Raw genomic sequence first — 21,797 nt, 5'->3', positions numbered from 1 at the left:
CTTTCCATGTTAGCAAAAGCAACCTCTTCTCCCTAGCTAGGCTCTTTCATGTTACCCTATTTCAGCGTCTTCACAGCACTCCAGACATTATCTTGTTTGTACTTGCTTAGCGTTCATACCCCTTTCTAGAATAAGAGCCCTTTAAGAACTGTTTTGTTCACTGCCTGTATCCCAATCACCTTCTATGCGTGGCACATACAAGGCATTGAAAAAATACTGACTATTATCAACTCGGTGTTCTGTAGCCTTAATTAAGGCTTCTATACTTTGGTTAAGATTAATTCTAAAAGTTGGAAATCAAAGAATGTTTTATTTCTGCAAACCTATAATTATTATTCACTATTTAAATAATGTCCCCAAATATGTTCTATTTTCTTTCTTGGAACTTACAATTGTTTTTTCTCTTCCATGGTCTAGAATTGAATAAAATCCCTTGAATCCCCGCATTTCACAGGTACCAATCATCAGAGCCCCGTGTCTTCTTGCTCTGTCAGTCTGTACCACAGCTGCCACTCTATTTCTCTCTTGATTTGGATCTGCTACCTTTGACTCTCATGTCTTCTTCTTTCCTGTTTTATTACCTTACTTTGCTGGAATATATCCTCAGGAAACTTCACAGGAAAGGGTGTGTGTGAAAGGCTCTGACTGTGCTGTTTTTCTTCTTTTTTTTTTTGAGGGAAGGTTTTGGTCTGTTACCGAGGCTGGAGTGCAGTGGTGTGATCACCGCACACTGCAGCCTCGAACTCCTGGGCTCAAGCAATCCTCCCACCTCAGCCTCCTGAGTAGATGGGATGACAGGCATGTGCCACCACTTTCGGCTAATTTATTTATTTTTTATTTTTTAGAGACAGGGCCTTCTTAATTCCCCAGGCTGGTCTTGAACTCCTGGCCTCAAGCCATCCTTCCACCTCAGTCTCCTAAAGTGCTGGGATTACAAGTGTGAGCCACTGTGCCCGGTCTCTGACCATATTTTATCCCTTGTTTATTTTTTATTATTATTTTTTGAGACGGAGTCTCGCTCTTTCACCCAGGCTGGAGTGCAGTGGCGCAATCTCGACTCACTGCAGGCTCCGCCCCCCAGGGTTCACGCCATTCTCCTGCCTCAGCCTCCTGCGTAGCTGGGACTACAGGCGCCCGCCACCTCGCCCGGCTAATTTTTTGTATTTTTACTAGAGACAGGGTTTCACCGTGTTAGCCAGGATGGTCTCGATCTCCTGACCTCGTGATCCGCCCGCCTCAGCCTCCCAAAGTGCTGGGATTACAGGCGTGAGCCACTGCGCCCGGCCCCCTTGTTTATTTTTAACTTTATACCTGACTGATACTTTGGCTGGGAATAGAATTATAGGTGGACAATACTTATCTCTCCGTACTTTACAGAAGCTTGTCTTTTAGCATCTAGTATAAGTGAAGAGAATTCACATACATGTGCACAGTTGTATCACTACTAGCGAAGACTATCCAGACTGATGCACCCAAGATGAAATTTTGTAAAGCTAGCTAATTTAAATTAAGTGGGTTAGTTTGAATTATAGTATGTTGAGTAAAGAAATTCTGTTTTCTTTCTTTCAAATGTAAATAGCGTCTCCACAAATTCTTCTCCAAATCAGGCTAATTGTCTTTCTGCAAGTCTTCTTTTCCTAATCATTTTCTTAGTAAACTTCTTATTCACAGCATTTAATTCTCCTTCATGCTGCTCATCACCATTGTACTTGCTTTCAATTATTCATTTAAAATTCAGTGTGGTAAGAAATAGTATCTTGCTTATTGCTGTATCTTTGGCACCTAACTTATGTAGAAAGAGAGCCTGGCACTTCTGAGTGTCGGCTCACTATACAGATTGAGAAAACAAAAGTAAAGGTACACGAGGTGCAGCTGAAGCCCTCTCAAAGTCAAGAAGCATATCCCTGGTGAGCTGTGTAGGCTCCCTAGTCCTAACATCTAAAACAGTGGTTTGCAGGGATCATGAGCTTTGAAGTCAGAAAAACTGGGTTTGAATCTGTCTGTGCTCGCCACTTGCTAGCTGTATGACCCTGGACAAGTCATTTATATGCTCTGAACTCCGGGTTCTTCATATGTAAAATGAGGATAAATATGTCTACCTTGTAATACAGTGACTTTGAAGGATAAATAAGACAGTTTATGTAAAGTTATTGACATAATCGTGGGAGCTGATGGGAAGTATCGGAAGTATTATTGTTATTAATAAAAGCAATGAAATGTTGATATACAGAAATCAAACCTAAAGCACTAATTTTGATGAAAGAATCCCAAATTTATGTACTGTTTCACATAATACTAAGCATGATAAAAAACATTCTAGAGTAAAACTCAAATTATTAGCAGGTATTTAAATAAAGCTACTTTTGGCCCAGCCAAACGTTCTTCCTACTTTCTGTAGCTCCAATCCGAGGACCTTTGATTTACCTTGTCTGTATATAGCTCAATCCATTAAAACATCATAAGGCAGCAGCCTCAGGCTACAAAGCCTTACATTTGATTTTTGTATCCTTTAATTTACTGATGAAAATTTTGAAAGAGTAAAATTGAAATTAGTGAGGCTTTATTGAAAGTTCATTACATCCACAATAAATTTTGCTTGGTTAAATAAAATTTTCCATGTGGTGTGATTATATAGTACAAGGAAAGAGATTTTCTGGGGTGACTTATGGATAGCCACCTTATTATCTTAGTCCTATCAGATGCATAGTGAGTTCTCTATCTGCTCCTGTTTCCATTTTATGCAGCGAATCCCATGGACTTCACCCCCTATTCCCTCTGGGGTGTGTTTCTCCTAACTTTGTTTTCACTCCATTATGTTTCAATGGCTCCTGCTTCTTCTCTTTGGAGTTTGCCTGGATCCTGCCCATCAGAGAGATGACTGCTAGATTGATGGGTCAGAAATACATCCATCATACAGACTCCAGAATTACCAAGATGATTCTTTGCTCAACTACCTGTAGTGGCAATCAACCTGCTGGGGATAGCATTCCATGGCAACAGAAAAGAAAACACGGGCTTTTAAAAGGTAGGTTCCTAGTATGCTTGTTGTTGAGGGAGAATCTTTTTGTTTTGGTGTGTGTCAATCAATGCCCTCATCTAAGAGATGTGACAACAGTGAAGATGCAAAACCACAGGAACCTCAAAACCACTAAAAGCTGTATATTTGACTCCTTTTTACCTATTAAAGGGAATCCATTAGTAGACTTCAAGAACAAAATCAGAGTAAAATTAGTTCACTCTTAGGTAGATCAGGGGTGAGTCAGGAGAAGAAAGAGGAAGCATGTCAAAATATCTACTATCCCAAAGAACTTTGGAGAACTTGCCAGCTTGCTACTCTGCCCCACTTGCTATTTAGGTTCTAAGCACTATGACTGATGGCAAGTTTGTAAACTACAAGGTTTTATATTTAAAGGAACCTGGGTCTCCTGACCTTATTTCTCTATCTAAGAAGCAACAAAGGACAGCATATTTAGGAATCTGCATTAGAATCAACTACCAAGGACAATTTCTGAGGACAATTGTGACTATCTAACTGTAATCTCTTATAAAAGGACGGTGACAAGGTTTTTAAAGCAGTACAAAACTCTAAAGAGAATTCTGTGATACATATCAATAATATATCACATACTATTCAGGATATCAAAATAACCTTAATTGGACTAAATCATATGATGGTAGTCCATGTGCCTAAGAAATGTGTTTCTGTGGTAACATTCATATTTTGTTAATCTAATATCAGCTTTGATTTACTACTGCCTCTTTTTAAAAAGGGTCATTTATTTATGAATGAGTGAACGAATGAATGAGACAAGGTCTTGCTCTGTCACCCAGGCTGAAGTGCAGTGGCATGATCATAGCTCACGGCAGCCTTGACCTTCCCAGGCTTAAGCGATCCTCTCACCTCAGGCTCTCAAGTAGCTAGGACTACAGGCACATGCCACCATGCCCAGCTAATTTTTTATTTTTAAATTTTTATTTATCTTTTTTTCAAATAGAGATGAGGTCTCGCTTTGTTGCCCAGGCTGCTCTTGAACTTCTGGGCTCAAACGATCTTCCTGCTTTGGCCTCCCAAAGTGCTAGGATTAAAAGTGTGAGGTAGGCTGGGCATGGTGGCTCACGCCTGTAATCCTAGCACTTTGGGAGGGTGAGGCAGGTTGATTGCCTGAGCTCAGGAGTTTGCGACCAGCCTGGGCAACAGGATGAAACCCTGTCTCTATTACAATACAAAAAAATTAGCCTGGTGTGGCAGTGGGTGCCTGTAATGCCAGCTACTCAGGAGGGTGAGACAGGAGAATCACTTGAACCCGGGAGGCGGAGCTTGCAGTGAGCCGACATCGCGCCATTGCACTCCAGCCTGGGCGACAGAGTGGGACTCAGTCTCAGGAAAAAAAAAAAAAGCATGAGGTACCGTACCCGGCCTAATTTTTTATTTTGTGTTTTTTGTAGAGACTCGGTCTTGCTACATTGCCAGGGCTGGTCGTGAACTCCTGGGCTCAAGTGATCCTCCCACCTCAGCCTCCCAAAGTGCTGGGACTATAGGTGTGAGCCACCACACCCTGCCAGGATAAGTGATTTAGAACAGAGATAATATATAATGTGTAATGATTAATCAACATTTGTCAGGTGCTGAGATGTTTATTTTTATACCTTTCCTTTTGCAGAAAGGATGCTTTTAGGTTTGAGTTCTGCTCTTCTGAACAGATGGCTATCATTTAACTAACAGCAATACTGAGCTTTTTTTACCAAGGACTCATAGTCTAGTTACAAAAAAAAAGAATGTGATTTAGCTTTCACTAGTAAGAGTTGAAAATAGAGCATAAATAAGAATCCAACAGACAGAACTTTCAAGATTCAGATACATATTTCTTTTTTTTTTTTCTTTTGAGACGGAGTCTTGCTCTGTCACCCAGGCTGGAGTGCAGTGGCATGATCTCGGCTCACTGCAAGCTCTGCCTCCTGGGTTCATGCCATTCTCTTGCCTCAGCCTCCTGGGTAGCTGGGACTACAGGCACCCACCACCACGCCTGGCTAATTTTTTGCATTTTTAGTAGAGACAGGATTTCACTGTGTTAGCCAGGATGGTCTCGATTTCCTGACCTCGTGATCCGCCCATCTTGGCCTCCCAAAGCGCTGGGATTACAGGCGTGAGCCACCGCGCCCAGCCTCAGAAACATATTTCAAAGAGACCTTAGAGGTAGCTATTAGAATGCCCAGGTTTATAAAACATAAGAGATGGCTGGCACAAACTGCATATAACAGAATAGCAGAATACAGCTTTGAAACCTCATATACATAAAATAAGTCATGTGGTAAAAATATTTCCCTTTGTTAATGGTCCTAAGTTCTTTTATTCAACCCCATCAGAGGTCCAATAAATTGCCATCAAATCATAGAGGGTCACACAGGTAATGGGCCCCAAGGGGCATGGCATATCAGATTCCCTATGTGTATAAGGTTAGGAAACTATACCCCGTCTTCTCAGGATCAAACACCCACATTTACAAGGTTACTACTTTCACCTGATAGAATAATAACTTCAGAACCCTGCTCATCTGGGAATCAGCATTAGCTGGCCGAGTTTAGGACATACCCACAATTAGATTTTCAGGTTCTCACCTACAGAACAGATCCTCGGAACTGGGTTTCCTGAACTTGTGCAGTATGAAAAATTAAGCTTTTGAATTTGAAATAACAGAATTTGTAATAGAAAGAGATAATACTCTAAAGATCAGACTATACTTCCATTTAATCTTTTTATTAATTTTAGCATGCAATTTGGCTTTTACCCTCAATGCTTTTACAAAAGGTGCTTTCAAAGGTCACCAAATCAAAGGGACTGCTCTAGGGCTAGGTCTCCTTTAATGCGGAGGCATCTGACCTTGTTGTCCTCTTTCTGGGAGAGTACTTCCCCTAAGTCTCCTCCTGCCTTTTGACCTCCCATTTATTACATGTAGGAATTGCCTAGGGGTCTATCCTGGCCCCTTTTCACTCTACATGTTTCCTTGATGACTTCCTCCTGCTTTGGCGTAACTTCAGACTCATTTACATTCCCTTCAAGTTCCTTGACAATCTGGTCATATCTACATACCTTTCTGGTAGTTCTTGCCACTCCTCTCAACACAATCTCTGATCTTGCCACTCCTCTCAACACAATCTCTGATCTTGCCACTCTGGACTACTCACTGTTTTCAGAACAGTGGCAATGTTTTTTATTTTTTATTTTCTTTTCCCTTTTTCTTTTTTTGAGATAGGGTCTTGCTCTGTCACCCAGGCGAGAGTGCGGTGGAATGGTCACAGCTCACTACAGCCTCAGCCTCCTGGGCTGAAGCAATCCTTCCCTGCCTCAGCCTGAGTAGCTGGGACTACAGGTGTGTGCCACTATACCCAGGTAATTTTTAAATTTTTTTGTAGAGACAGGGTCTCACCATGTTGCTCAGGCTGATCTCAAACTGCTGGACTCAAGTGATCCTCCTGCCTTGGTCTCCCAAAGTGCTGGGACTACAGGCATGAGCAACCACGTCCAGCCCAATGTATTTTCAAATAGTTCCTTTATGTATTTGTTCGTGCTGTTTTCTTCTATACAAAATTCATGGCCCTGTCTCACCTGAACATCCCTCCCTATACTCCAGATTCTAGTCACTTTTATTAAGGCATGCTTTATTAAGGCATCACTGACATACAATAAACTCCACATATTTAAGGTATACAATTTGACAGGTTTTGAAGTATATATTATACCTGTGAAACCATCACTGCACTCAAACTATCCATTACTCCCCAAAGGTTTCTTGTGCTGCCTTGTAATTCCTACTTCCTTCCCCTCCCTATCCACTCTCCATCCCAACAATGACTGATTTACTTCCTGCTCCTATAGTTTGTATTTTCTAGAGTTGTATATAAATGGATAAACTTTTCAGGTTGGCTTCTTTCACCAGGCAAAATTATTTTGAAATTCATCCATGTTGTAGTATCAATAGCTCATTCTTTTTATTACCGAGTAGTAGTTCACTGTATGGATATAACAGTTTGTTTATCCATCTTCCAATGCTAATGGACATTTGGGTTATTCCCGGTTTTTGGCTATTACAAATAATTTGATATGAACATTTGTGTACGTCTTTATATGGATAAATGTGTTTATTTCTCCTAGATAAATATCTAGGAGTGGAGTGGCTGGAATATGTGGCAGGGATATGTTTAGCTTAAAACACTGCCAAACTGTTCCCACCATGATAACATAAAATGACAATACAAATTATTCAATTAATACAATTATCCAAAATGGACAAACCAGTTATCCAAAAATTATGCAATAGAGTTAAATCCTATCTTAAGGGGAAAACATTCAGTCTTTCACCATTAAATATGATATTTGCTTTAGATTTTTTCACAGATGTACTTTACCAGGTTGTAGAAGTCCACTTCTATTGTTAGTCTGCTAAGAGGATTTTTTTTTTTTTTTACCAGAAATGGATGCCTGATTTTAAATGCTTTTTCTGCAACCACTGAGATAATTTTTTTTTTTCAGTTTGTTTATCTGGTGAATTTCTTTTTTTTTTTTTTTTGAGTCAGAGTCTCACTCTGTCACCCAGGCTGGAGTGCAGTGGCGCCATCTCAGCTCACTGCAACCTCTGCCTCCTGGGTTCAAGTGATTCTCCTGCCTCAGCCTCCTGAGTAGCTGGGACTACAGGCGCCCGCCACCAGGCCCAGCTAATTTTTTGTATTTTTAGTAGAGACGGGATTTCACCATATTGGCCAGGCTGATCTCGAACTCCTGACCTCGTGATCCGCCTGCCTTGGGCTCCCAAAGTGCTGGGATTACAGGTGTGAGCCACTGCGCCCGGACTATCTGGTGAATTTCATATATTGATTATTGGATGTTAAACCAACCTTGCATGCCTGGGATAAATCCCACTTGGTCACAATGTATTATCCTTTTTATATATTGTTGGATTTGATTAGTTATTTTATCAAATGCTAAATTGGATGCACTAAATATTGCTTATAATTCCTAAATCTATGCTCTTAATGGACATTGGTCTGTAGTTTTTTTTTCCTGTATTATCTTTGTCTGGTTTGGTATGAGGGGAAGGCTGGCCTCAGAATGAGCTGGAAAGCATTATCTCCTTTTCAATTTTCTCGAAGAGTTTGTGTAGAACTGGTGATATTTCTTAAATCTGTAGTAGAACTCCCCAGTAAAGGCATCTAGACCTGGAGTTTCCCTTGTGGAAAGGTTTTAACTATGAATTAAATTTCTTTAATATACATAGAGCTATTCAGATTATCTATTTCTTCTTGTGTGAGTTTTGGTAGTTTGTGTCTTTCAAGGAGTCTATTTAATCTAAGCTGTCAAATTTACTGGCATAAAGTTGTATCACATTCTTTTGTTACGCAGTTAATATCGATAGAATTTGTATTGATGTCACATTTTTCATGTTGATATTGGGAATTTGTGTCTTCTGCTTTTCCTCATCAGTCCTACTAGATGTGTATCAATTTTATTTTGGTACTACTGATGTTTGCTATTGTTTTTCTGATTTCCATTTCATTGGTTTCTGTTCTGACCTTTATTCTGCTTTCTTTGGTTTAATTTGCTCTTATTTTTCTAGTTCCTTCCTCCCTTCCTCCCTCCCTCCCTTCCCTTTTCCTTTTCTCTCTCTCTTCCTTCCTTCCTCTCTCTCTCTCTCTCGCCCTCTCCATGCCCCTCTCTCTCTCTCTTTTTTTTTCTGACAGGGCCTCACTTTGGCTACCCTGGCTAGAGTGCAGTGGCTCAATCTTGGCTCACTGCAGCCTCAACTTCCTGGGCTCAGGTGTTTCTCCCACCTCAGCCTCCTAACTAGCTGAGAATACAGGTGCACACCATCATACCTGGCTAATTTGTGTGTGTGTGTGTGTGCATGTGTGTGTGTATGTGTATGTGTTTTGAGATGGAATCTTGCTCTGTCACCCAGGCTGGAGTGTAGTAGAGCGATCTCGGCTCACCGCAACCTCTGCTCCGAGGTTCAAGCAATTCTCTTGCCTCAGCCTCCTGAGTAGCTGGGACTACACGTGTGCACCACCACACCTGGCTAATTTTTGTATTTTTAGTAGAGATGGGGTTTCACCATGTTGGCCAGGCTGGTCTTGAACTCCTGACCTGTCTTGGACAGGTGATCCACCTGCCTTGGCCTCCTCCCAAAGTGCTGGGATTACAGACGTGAGGCACCATGGCTGGCTGATTTTTTTGTAATTTTTTAGTAGAGATAGGGTTTTACCACGTTGCCCAGGCTGGTCTTGAACTCCTGGACTCAAGCAATCCACCTGCCTCGGCCTCCCAGATTGCTGGGATTACAGGCATGAGCCACCATGCCTGGCTTTTTCTAGTTTCTTGACATAAAAGCTGAGGGCATTGATTTGAGACTTTTAAAATCTACGCATTTTAAAAGAAAAGCATTTTATTGTCCTGTATATTTCCATGTAAGTATTGCTTCAGCAGCATTACATGAATTTTGAAATGTTATTGTTTTCATATTCATGAAGTTCAAAATACTAATGTCTCTTAATTTCCCCTTTGACCTATAAGTTACTTTGGAGTGTGTTATTTGGTTCCCAATTATTTAGGAATTTTTCCAGGGATCTTTTTGCTGTTGATTTCTAATTATGTTTCATTATGGCAGAGATTTTGAATGCTTTTACATAATATTTACTGTAACTGTGACATGACCCAGAATATGGTCTATTCTGGCAAATATGCACTTGAAAAGAATGTGTATTCTGATGCTGTTGGGCAGAATGTTTTATAAATGGTAACTAGTTCAACTCAGTTCAACTCAGTTGATAGTGTTTACATTTTCTATATGCTTACTGATTTTCTATTGACTTGTTCTATCAAATATGGAGACAGAAGAATTGAAATTTCCAAATATAATTGTAGATTTGTCCATTTTCCCTTGTTCGTTTTTGCTTTATACATTTTGAAATTCTTTTAGGGCCATATATATTTAGGTTTGCTATGTTTTCTTCATGAATTCACCCACATTACTTTTACTATTATTTTTAAAACAGATAATTGTTTTTTAAAAAGATTTAAACAACAAGGAAAAAATCTTAAAAATTTGCTTGTGTAGCTAATATTTCTAGTGCTCTTCTGTTATTTTTGGAGATCTATATTTCCATATGGTATATTTTTATTCTTTCTGAAGGACTTTAACATCTCTTGTACTGTGAGTCTTCTGGGAATAAACCGTTTTATCTTTCTTGTGTCTGAAAAGTCTTTTAATTCACCTTTGTTTTGGAAAGCTATTTTTGCTTGGTATGAAATTGTAGGTAGAGGGGGTTTTCCTTCAGTACTTTAAAGATGTTTCTCTATTGCTCTCTTGCTTGCATTGTTTCCAACGAGAAATCCTCTGTCATCTTATCCTTATTCCTCTGTATATAATGTGTCTTTCTCCTCTAGCAATGTTTATCACTGGCTTTGAGCAATTTGAATGTGATATGCCTTAGTGTAGTTTTCTTCATGATTTTTTTTTGTGCCTAGGGTTCATTGAACTTCTTGGATCTAAGGGTTTATATAGTTTTCATCAAATTTGGAAAAATTTCAGCCATTATTTCTTCAAGTATTTTTTCTGTCCTCCTCCTTCCTTCGGGGATTTCGCTTACTAGTCCTTTATATATAGGCCACTTGAAACTGTCCCACAGTTCCCTGATGACTTATTCATTTTTTGAAAATTTATCTTTTCTTTGTGCTTCATTTTGGATAGTTTCTATTGCTATGTCTTTAAATTCACCAATTTTTAGTTCTGTAATATCTAATGTGCTGTTACTCCCAGCCACTGTAGTTTAATATCAGACATCATAGTTTTCATTTCTAAAAGTTCGATTTGAGTCTTTTTCTTTGTTTGTTCTTTGTTTGTTTTTGAGGCAAGGTCTTGATCTGCCACCCAGGCTGGAGTGCAGTGGCACAATCAGGGCTCACTGCAGCCTCAACCTCCTGGGCTCAAGTGATCTGCCCGCCCCAACCTCCCAAAGTGTTTGGATTACAGGCATGTGCCACGTGCCCTGCTTATTTGGGTCTTTTTTGATATCTCGCACATCTTTAATTTTTGTTAAAACACAGTTGTAATAATTATTTTAATGTTGTTACTGGTGATTTCTAACATCTGTGGCAGTTCTGGGCTGCCCTCGAACTCCTGGGCTCAAGTGATCCCCCGGCCTCAGCCTCCCAAAGTGCTGGGATTACAGGGGTGAGCCACCATGTCCAGCTGTGTCCTACCTTTTGGGGACCATCTTCATTCTCGTATCCAGAACAAATACTACCTATTTTTTATGATATTTTCCCCAAATCTCGCTTCTATCTAGAGATGTACTTTTACCTCTGTGCTTTAAACCACTTTCTTTATACTTCTACAAACTTATTATACATGATACATTTATTTCCCTTGATAAGACAATAACCAATGGCAGGAGGTTGGTCTTTGCATCCTTGTGTCTAAAATGTCTGATATGTGACTGAGCCTCAAGAAATAGATTTTTCTGGTTTCTATGATGCTGGCCAACTAACACTGACTTTTACATTATTCTTTTACCATCTTAACTATTTTCAAGTATACAGTTCAGCAGTAATATTTCCACTGCCACTGTTGTGAAATAGATCTTCAGAACTTTTTTTTTTTTTCGAGCCAGGGTCTCACACTATCATCCAGGCTGGAATAGCTCACTGCAGCCTTGACCTCCTGGCCTCAAGTGATCCTCCTGCCTGCCTCAGCCTTTGGAGTTGGAGTAGCTGGTACTACAGGTGCATGCCACCACACCCTGCTAATTTTTAAATTTTTTTTGAAGAGACAAGAGTCTTGCCATGTTGCTCAGCCTGGTCTCAAACTCCTGATCCTCCTGCCTCAGCCTACCAAAGTGCTGGAATTACAGGCATGAGCCATAGCACCTGGCCCAGAACTTTTTCATCTTATAAAAAGAAATACATATGTTAAAGGAATGAACAAATTTGGAGCTGTCTTTTGATAAACTATGGGACAAAAAAACATTGATTTGCTCAAAGGCCTATAGCTAGCTGATGGCAGAGTTAGGACTAGAAGTCACATTGTCTGTTTCCTGTCAAATACTCATTCCTAATAGGTCTGTTAATTCAAAGCATATGCCAAGCACAGAAGGCCAAGAATTTCCATGCATCAAAGAAGCCTCAGATGTGGAAAGTTACTAATTCTGATGGCATAATTTAGCTAGGCTGGGCTTGGGTTGTTTTCATTTGTCTTGGTTAGCAAGAAATATAATATTCTTTAACAAATTGTTCTCTCATTTTTTTTTCTTTTTTCTGACAAAGAGTTCTCTGAATCATCTGGTTCTGTAAGGTCGCTTTCCTTTTCTATTTTATATCTAAATTTCTTTTCTTCTTATACCCTCAGATTCTTTTCATTTTGTAGATGACATTCTAGGCCTGGTATCTTTCTTCCTAAGACCAGATATAACTCTTTGCTTCATTTAGTAATGATTCTGTCTTACCAGCGATTGTTGCATGGGGATTTTTTCCACTATGAAAATTTTATGTGAATTTACTGGCTACTAGTTGCTTTGTTTCTGTAAGAAAGGGCAGTCTGGCCAGGCACAGTGGCTCACGCCTGTAATCCGAGCACTTTGAGAGGCCGAGGTGGGAGGATCACCTGAGGTCAGGAGTTCGAGACCAGTCTGGCCAACATCGTGAAACCTTGTCTCTCCTAAAAATACAAAAATTAGCCAGGTGTGGTAGCGGGCACCTGTAATCCCAGCTACTCAGGAGGCTGAGGCAAGGGAATCTTTTGAACGTGGGAGGCGGAGGTTGCAGTGAGCTGAGATCACGCCACTGCACTCCAGCACTCCAGTCTGGGCAACAGAGCAAGAATCCGTCTCAAAATAAAAAAAAAAAAAAAAGAGGAAGGGCAGTCTAAAATAAAATAGTCTCGTATTAATGTTTAAATAATTTTTTCTGGTTATACAATTAATACATAACAATTACAGGAAATTCAACATTCCGTATTTTTTTGAGACAGCTAAAGACCAAAAATAAAAAATATTAAGTGCAAAAAACTTTTTTTTTGACCATAAATATCATGTTGGCTACTTCTTTTGGTTTCAAATATTGAAGAAAAGGAGGCTTGGAATAATTTCTCTACGCGTCAAAGAGAAGCTAAAGGAAGCAATTGCTATTACCTTTTTAAGACAGGTTAGAGGACGGTCTTTGAATTCAATAGAACAAACCTTTCCCCATTGAACAGAGAAGTCTGGGATTTGCAGAGGGTCTGGTAAGGAATGCATGCCATGGAGAAACACCTGAGCAAACCATAAGAATTCGTTTTCTGAGCCTTTGTCCATGTTCTAAGCTCTAGAAAATACTATGTCCCTCATCCTCTTAAAATTCAGGGGGAAAAATTAATCTGATAGAATGATCTCTTCCTCTCTTCTCTGGTGGTAAGTTTCTCATCTCCACTCTAGTGTTGCCTATAACTGAAAGAATCACAGATTCTAGCATCTTGGGGACGGAATGGGCCCAGAGGCTTTCCTATTCCCTATGTGTGCAAATGACATTCTGAACCCAAAGCAGAATTTTACATTTATATAGTTGTGTGGTTTCTTCTCATTATTCTAGTTTGTCAAGATACTTTGAATCCTAACTTGTCATCAAAATATAAGTTATCCTTCCTGGGTTTTTCTTATTTGCAAATTTGTAAGTATGTCTTCATTCAAGTCATTGTTTAAGAAAAATTGTGTTAGTTTTACCCAATTTCTTCTCACTGAACTTATGCTTTCTTTGGTTGCTTTTTTCCTCTAAGTACGTATAAACTATGACAATTTTAGAATTTTGCTGAAAATTTATGTCAGGTTCAACAATAATTATATATAATTTTTGCATCTGTGTTCACATTTGCACAAGGAAAACCTTTACCTGCCTTCAGTCTCTTGGCCCTTTTCCGCTCTCCATGACTGCTCAAAGATGTCTGAGAGTGAATGGGGGTTCATATGAAGATGCTTTCCAGTGTCTCAGGATGTGAGTCATCTGGCCTGGAGTGTGAATTAATAAAGCATCCAGCAGTCCTCTTTTCCTAGCTGGGCTTTAAATTCCCTCTTGATGCTTGTTCTTCGTTTCAAAAACTTATTTCTTGATGGGTATGATGAAAACAAGTTTCTTTAACATGATACCATTTTCTCTAAACGGTGATGTCTTTCCTACCCTTGTAACAACAAGCAGTGCTCCTCTCTCATTTTTGTTACTAGTTTTTCCAAGACTCATTAGGTTAGGACTCTGTTGGATGCAAGTTACATAAACTCAATTCATAGTGACTTAAGCAAAAAGGAAAAGTTGTTAAGAACTAGGACAATTCACTGAGTAAAAAGTAACTCGCCAGGCCGGGGGCTGTGGCTCACGCCTGTAATTCCAGCACTTTGGGAAGCTGAGGTGAGCGGAACACTTGAGGTCAGGGGTTTGAGACCAGCTTGGCCAACATGGTGAAACCCCGTTTCTACTAAAAATACAAAAATTAGCCAGGCGTGGTGGTGGGCAACTGTAATCCCAGCTACTCGGGAGGCTGAGGCAGAAGAATTGCTTGAACCCAGGAGGTGGGGGTTGCAGTGAGCCAAGATCGTGCCACTGCACTCCAGCCTGGGTGACAAGAGTGAAACTCCGTTTCAAAAAAAAAAAAAAAAAAGTCACTTGCCAAATGGTGAATTCACCAAAAGTCATCTGCTGAATGACTAGTTTGCCAAATTTACCAAATTTGCATATTTAACAAGGCTGAGTTTTGTTTATCCAATTTTTGTTGGACGAACTGGCAGGGTCAACGGAGGCTGTGAATACCTGGGGTTCTTGGGCCTTCAGCCTCTCTCCCACCCTTCAGCCTACCCCTTCTTGGCCCCCTAGTCTTCCCCTCCCTCTGCTCTTCAGCCTCCCTTCCCTGTGGGATTGGCGGCCCAGATGCACTGGGCACAGACTCTCCTTTCTTCCCTTCTCTCCTCTGTTCCAGCTACTTCCAGCTGCAGCAGCAGGGCCAGAAACAAACGGACCATTCCTTAAACTGTTGTTATGAAAACAAAATGAAAATCAATCAATTAGAACTTTGTAGAAATCCTCAAAAGCTATTAATTGCCATCTCACCTAGCTGAATTGTATACTTTATATAAAGAGTCAAAAGAAACACATTTTTGGTAAATCTATAAATTTGGTAAATTAGATGAATTAGTCATCTGGCAAATTTGATAGAAGAAAGCTAAATATCAAATGGAAAATAACAAAGAAGATTTCAGAATTTAGGATAAGCTAAAGTCCCCATAGGAAATGCTAAAATCTGTGGATTTTGACAGTTGCTGGTTGGACAGTGTGTAGAGCTACCTTCTAGGAAAAATGTGGATCTGCATGACCTGAAATGTAGGTTGCTTGTTTCTGACAGTCAAACCCTAGTATCTGGCACTGCTATCTGGGAGGAACCCCTTTAAGGGCATGATGCCTGATAAAAGACACACGTGCTTGCTAGTTCTTTGGAAGTATCTGAAAGAGGGATGTCCTTCTCTGATCGTTCAAAATAAACTCCAAACAGCATACCTGTACATTTGAGTGAAGTCCATTTTTTTCTGCTCCACTTAATAAAAAGACTAAACCAACCCAAGAGCCTTAGTTTTTTTCACCCTGAACATGTATTAAAAAGCTGTTAGAAGGGACATATTCAAGGAGTTTTTTCAAGACTAGTTTTTGGTAACTTCACAAATTTTTATAACTTCCATGAACTGGTATTGGGCAAACTGACTTCTGGTGAACTAATTTTTAAAATCCATTTAAAAAACTGTGGCAAAGGCTGGGCATGGTGGCTCAGCCTGTAATCTCAGAACTTTGGGAGGCCGACACAGGTGGATCTCTTGAGGCCAGGAGTTTAAGACCAGCCTGGCCAACATGGTGAAACCCCATCTCTACTAAAAATTAGCCTGGGCGTGGTGGTGGACACCTGTAGTCCCAGCTACTTGGGAGGCTGAGGCAGGAGAATCGCTTGAACTCAGGAGGTGGAGGGTGCAGTGAGCTGAGATCCCACCACTGCACTCCAGTCTGGGTGACAGAGCAAAATTTTGCCTCAAAAAACAAACAAACAAACAAAATAAAACAAAAAAACCCCCACAAAAAACAAAAACAAAACTTGTGGCACCCCACTGCCCCTGCAAGAGAATAAAATTCACCCTCCCAACAATTTCCAAGTGTACAGTACAACAGTGTCATATTTGTGAACTGCATATTTGTGAACTGGTTTTTGACAAATTGGCCTGCTTTAGGTCACACAAAATCAAAAAACGGCATACAGTCTGATGGCCACAAGGTGGCTGGCCTCGTGGGGAGGCAGACCTGGGGCTTGGATGTTTCAGGTCCTGCTTCACCTTGAGTCCTGCTGCTCCCTGTGGGTTCCCTATGCTCTACGCTGTTCTCTCTTACTGAACCCAACTTCTCACCTTTGGAAACGTGTTGAGCCACAGCTCCCAAATGTTTTGCCTTCATGCATAGGAGAGGCAATGAATTATAAGTCTTCTCTGATCCAAAGCCCAAAAATCTTGAGGGATGGGGAAAGTGGTCCAGGTTGGGTCAGATACTACCTGTGCCCTGTACTCAGCTCTTTCCAGGGAGTAGGGCGATGTAAGGATGTGGTGCCTCTCGTCGGACCATGCAGAAGTGTGACAGGGGAGAGGAAGGTCCCAGAAGAAGGGATTACTGGACAGACCAAACAATAAATGCCTCCACACCCAAGCTCCGCCTCCTCCTCAATTTAACATTTCCATCATTCACACTGTCCCTTGAGAATCTTCTCTCCCTACGAACAGCTGTAGAACAGGAGGAAGCTTCTTTAACTTCGTGCTTCCTTGCTGACCCTGAAGGTAAAAATCTAGGTCCTTCTCATTCTAGGGATTTTTATTGCTAATTACTAAAGGGGTGGCAAAATAACAATTTCAGGGAAGCTACAAAAGCTAAAGAATTTTGTTATAGTTTTTACTCCATGAGGATTTTTGATTTCTGGTTTTATTACTGAGGTTTAACACCTGCCTTTGTAACTTCTATCTTGCTAGCTCTTTCTCTGTTCAATTAACTCTTTTTGGCATGTGGGGCCCACAGATGTATTACATATCAACTAGTGTTCCTCAAGTTCCCACTTCCCTTAAGTGAAAAATTATTTTGCATTCTTGAGCATGTACAGGCTAGGTGACATCTGTGTCTTCAGGCTTTGTCTTGTTGGGCAGTTTTATATTTTTATACTTACTTCTCCCCATTACTTATATGATAAAGTTCAAATTCATTGGCATGGGCTTTTATAAGCTTCTACTTATTTTTCCAGTCTCATTTCTTGCTACAGCCCCTTTGGTCCCCTGCAATCACTCAACTCTCCAAATGTACCAGCTCCACCAAGTTTTTGCATATTCTCCTCCCTTCTATGGGGAGCATCTCACCTCATCCCCCAGCTCATAACCTCCAACTAGACTTGAAGACCCAACTGGGTGATCATTTGCTCTGCCAGGGATCTCCTGACTCTGGTAGGCAAAGAGGGCTGGTTTATCCCCTGTGTTTCCATCGCCTTTGTCCATGGTTTTATTACAGTATGTACCAGGCAGTATAATGTACACGCTGTCTTTTCATGGGATTAAGAGCTGTTTGAAGGGAAAGGACTGGAAAGGACCGCAGGGTTCTTCTTGGTATCCCTCCTACCACCCGCAGCCTGACCTGTGATGGGTGCTTAGTGAATGCATGCTGAATGCTGGTATAAAAATAGAACAGTGTTTGTGGCAGATAAAACACTTCACTGAGTATATTATGCTTATATAAACTCCTGATTCCAATATAGCTGCTAAGACCTGAAATAAACACATTAAGAGAGCTTTTTAAAAATTGCATTAAGTTAAAGAGTTATAGCTGACATTCAATTTAGAAAAAAATTCCAACAGATAGCATGGTATTATTCACTAATCATTTGATGAATTCATGAATACCTCACAGGAAGATCTCTGTTTTAACATATATTGTAAGGTTTAGAGCTACGGCCTTTAAAAAGTAATATGATTACTCTAAAGGTACAATAGCTACCTGCGGAAATGATGAAAAGATCAGTTTTCCAGTATTTTTGGATTCACTCTTTCAACATAAAAGGCAATGATGAACACGTCACCAAGCAAATAAGAATCTTTGATTTGCACAAAAATCCCCAGAAAATCTCCTGTCATCAAGGCAGGTAAAGCTGAGGATGACTGTGCCCCTGCACAACCTCTTGGTGAGCTCTGCCCAAGGGCAGCCGCTTCTCAGTGCAGATGGGCACCGTGCATAGGGAGATGGAAAGTCAGTGGATTGCTCACAGTACACAACAGCTGTTACACTTTAACATTGTTTGATTTTTGCCCCAGCTTAGTCACACTGAAAACCTTTTAAGATTTCTCTCTGTACTCTTTTGTGTATAGCAGGTGGGACTGAGTGCATATAAATAGGTTAAGTTCATTATGTGGAAGCCTGCTCTTTGCAGGTGGAGTTTCCTATCTGGAAGTGGGCAGGTGGGCCCTCACTGCGAACTTCTTAGGGTAATTAAAAACCATTGCTTAGAATGACAGGCGGCTCTTTCTAGGACAAGTGGATGTGGTAAACAGGATCCTGGTTCTGTGTGATTTCTCTGTAATCCTCCACTCAATTCTACTCTCCATTCCTTCTTTACCCCTTTTCTCTGAGCCTCAGCCCTCTTTCCATCCCGCCTTTCTTCACTGGGGCAGTAGGGGATGTTTCTTTTGCACTTGTCAGCAATTTCAAAAACACGAATCTTTGGTGATTTCATCAAAAAAAAAAAAAAAACCTACTTTCATCACAATGGCATCAGCAAATTGGCCATATGAAAACATGATGTGCTCCTTCTGGTCATTTTCTATGTTAGTTCATGAAACCAGTGGCCATCAAGCTTGAGCATAGGGATCACCTGGGTAGCTTACTAAGCATGTAGGTTCCTGGAGGGTCTGATTTAGAGGGCCTGGGATGGGCCCGGGGAGCTGCCTTTTGAAAAAACACCTTCAGGTTATTCTAATGCCGATGGAGCCCACACTTTAAGGACCCCTGATAAAGAAAGACTGTCATAGTCTTTTTCATGGCTGCATGCTGCTTAATTGCATGGAAATACCATCAAGTATTTAATCATGTTTGTTTTGATGAACTTTTATATGGTTTCTAAGTTTTCGCAATTAAAAACAATGTGTTTTCTCTTTATTATATCTTGCACACCCTTATGTCAAGGGCTGACTCAATAATCACAGCAAGAGAGTCACTCTGCTATGTACAAAACCCTGACCCAGAAGCAGGTTGTCCAAGAATGGTTTAGCACCAGGTTCCCCAGGAATGTACATGGAATAATTTTATAGCCATCAAAAATCCCCAGTGCTTCACCTTTTTAACCCTCCCTCATCTCCAAACCCCTGGTAACCACAGGCTTTGCCATCTCTATAGTTTTACCTTTTCCAGAATGTCACATAAGTGGAATAATACAGTATGTAGGCCTCTCGGACTGTCTTCTTTCACTTAGCAACATGCACTTAAGATGGATGCATCAATGTTGTTGTGTAGAGTTATTAATTGTTCTTTTGGATTTATCCTTTATTTTACCTAATTCTTTTATGATTTCAGTTTTTACAATTAACTCTTTAGTCAATTTGGTATTTACACCAACAATAATTTTAACAAGCAAAAAATATAAATAAAATTATTTTATATGGTACTACAGTGGTGGATACATGACACTGCATTTGTCAAAATCCATATAGCACCTTAAAAATACCAACCAGGAGGGGAGGGGATGCCAGAATAAGATGGAACTGTGAGAAAACAATCTAGCTGTGTTACAAATGTTTGATATAACTTGTGTAAAGTACAACAATGTAGGGGCAAGGAAAAAGACTTACTGACCTAAGTAATAACTCTGGAAATGACTGGAACCATAAAACTAAGAACAAATAAAACTGTATATAGCACTGAAAAAAAAAACCCAACAAAACAAAACAATGTGAAACCATTTGTTTTTCTTGCCCAGTACTGTATCACTTCCGCTTCTTTCGGGAAATGCTGGCCCCGTACACTTTGTCCCCAGTCACTCCCACCCCACTCTGCTTCACTCTCTTCCAAAACATGCTCTTCCTCAGGTTTTACTGGAGACTTCCATGTTCTTGGAAGACACCACTTCTCTGGCCAAAGTGACTGTCACTGGGGTAGGTGTCTTACCCATGCCATGACAACCATTACTCTGGCCACAGTTATTGAGTCAGTGGGAACATTTCCCTGGGGTTTTAGGACAATAGCCCAGAGAACATTCTCTTAATTTCCCACTGGTGGCAAGGCTGGAAAAGGAGATATAGAGTTATTTGGAGACATTTCCAGCCATGTGGAAGCCACCACTACAGGAGAGTGAACCTGGCAAGACAAGAGATGTGAAGATGAGAGATGGAGATTGTGACAGCATTTGACTCCTGGATCACAGCTGTTCCTCCTCCAGAGAGCCCCAGTAGCATGCTTTCTGAGGCTCGTTTGTCTGCTAAACACAAATGACAACTTGGTTGGGCATACAATTGTTGCTCTCTAAGCTTTTCTCCTTAGAAGACTAAAGATGTTGCTCCACAGGATTCTGGCATTTACTGCTGCAGTACAGAAGATGGAGGGAATCCTAATTTTTGTTCCTTTGTAAGAGAATCTCATTCCACTCCCAGGTCTGTGTGTTTAATACATACTTTATAATTTCAAGGATTAACTATAAACATAGTTATATATAAAGAAGAGTTATATATATTGGCTGGGCGTTGGGGCTCATGCCTGTAATTCCAGCACTTTGGGAAGTTGAGGCGGGAGGATCATGAGGTCAGGAGTTCGAGACCAGTCTGGCCAACATAGTGAAACCCCATCTCTCCTAAAAGCACAAAAAATTAGCCGGGCGTGGTGGAGCATGCCTGTAATCCCAGCTACCTGGGAGGCTGAGGCAGGAAAATTGCATGAACCTGGCAGGCAGAGGTTGCAGTGAGCCGAGATGGTGCCATTGCACTCTAGCCCGGGTGACAGTGCGAGACTCCATCTCAAAAAAACAAAACAAAACCAGTTATGTATATTAAAAGCAGACATCTATTCAGTCCTGGTGTTCTTACATAAAGGGGCATATGGACTCTTCAGGGCTCCTTCTTATAGCCCACTTCTTTGTAGCCAAAATCATTTCTCAGCTTTTAAGCTGGAGAATTACATATATTTAGTTAACCCTTGAAATTAAAAAAGGTCATCATGATAACAAAGTAGGCTCTCTGGAGCTTCAGAAAAAGTGCATTCAGTACAGACATATTTTCTTTTTGTATGTTTTAAATTACCATATTTTACTGAATATAAGATGCCTTCTCTGTAAGATGTACCCTTATTTTGTATATTGCTAAGAAAGTTAACATGTTGCCCATTATAACAGTAAATTCTGCACACTGAGAGACTTCAAACTTTCCTTTCACATCAATTCTATTTTCTGCAATATCAACTGTGCCATTTTCAGATTTTAATGTTGATTTACATTTTAAAATATCTTTCCTTACTTCATTCAAATAATTGAACACTTTTGTTTGTTTCTCAGCCAGCATCCTCTTCATCTCAGTTTGCCATGTAATCTTGGGCCTGTTTATGTAGAATCTATGCTTTCTTGAATTTTATTCAGAGTATAAGCAGATGGTTTCTGTAACATAAATTTTATATTATTGGCCTTTTCAGAAATAGGCTTTTTCTTTTAGGTCTTATAATATCTATATCTCTCTTACTGTTAATATCTTCC

General features: G+C 40.3%; 1 protein-coding gene across 8 annotated transcripts in view; it reads right to left on the bottom strand.

The window, feature by feature from the left end:
- MYO1D (myosin ID) overlaps positions 1–21,797 on the bottom strand; it is a 383,024-nt gene that overhangs the window by 80,236 nt on the left and 280,991 nt on the right. For 2 of the 8 annotated variants that reach the window (XM_034942108.3, XM_034942110.3), the window contains one exon: positions 982–21,701. The exons of the other annotated variants lie outside the window; for them this stretch is intronic. In XM_034942108.3, coding sequence (XP_034797999.1) covers positions 21,680–21,701 — 22 coding nt within the window. In that variant the 3' untranslated portion in view covers positions 982–21,679. Of the gene's footprint in view, positions 1–981; positions 21,702–21,797 lie in introns of those variants that run through there. 8 annotated transcript variants of the gene reach the window in all.

The sequence above is a fragment of the Pan paniscus genome, chromosome 19 (genome assembly GCF_029289425.2).
Source record: "Pan paniscus chromosome 19, NHGRI_mPanPan1-v2.0_pri, whole genome shotgun sequence".
Lineage (NCBI taxonomy): Eukaryota > Metazoa > Chordata > Mammalia > Primates > Hominidae > Pan > Pan paniscus.
Note: the sequence above shows the minus strand (reverse complement) of the source record. Positions and strands in the feature narration are given on the sequence as shown.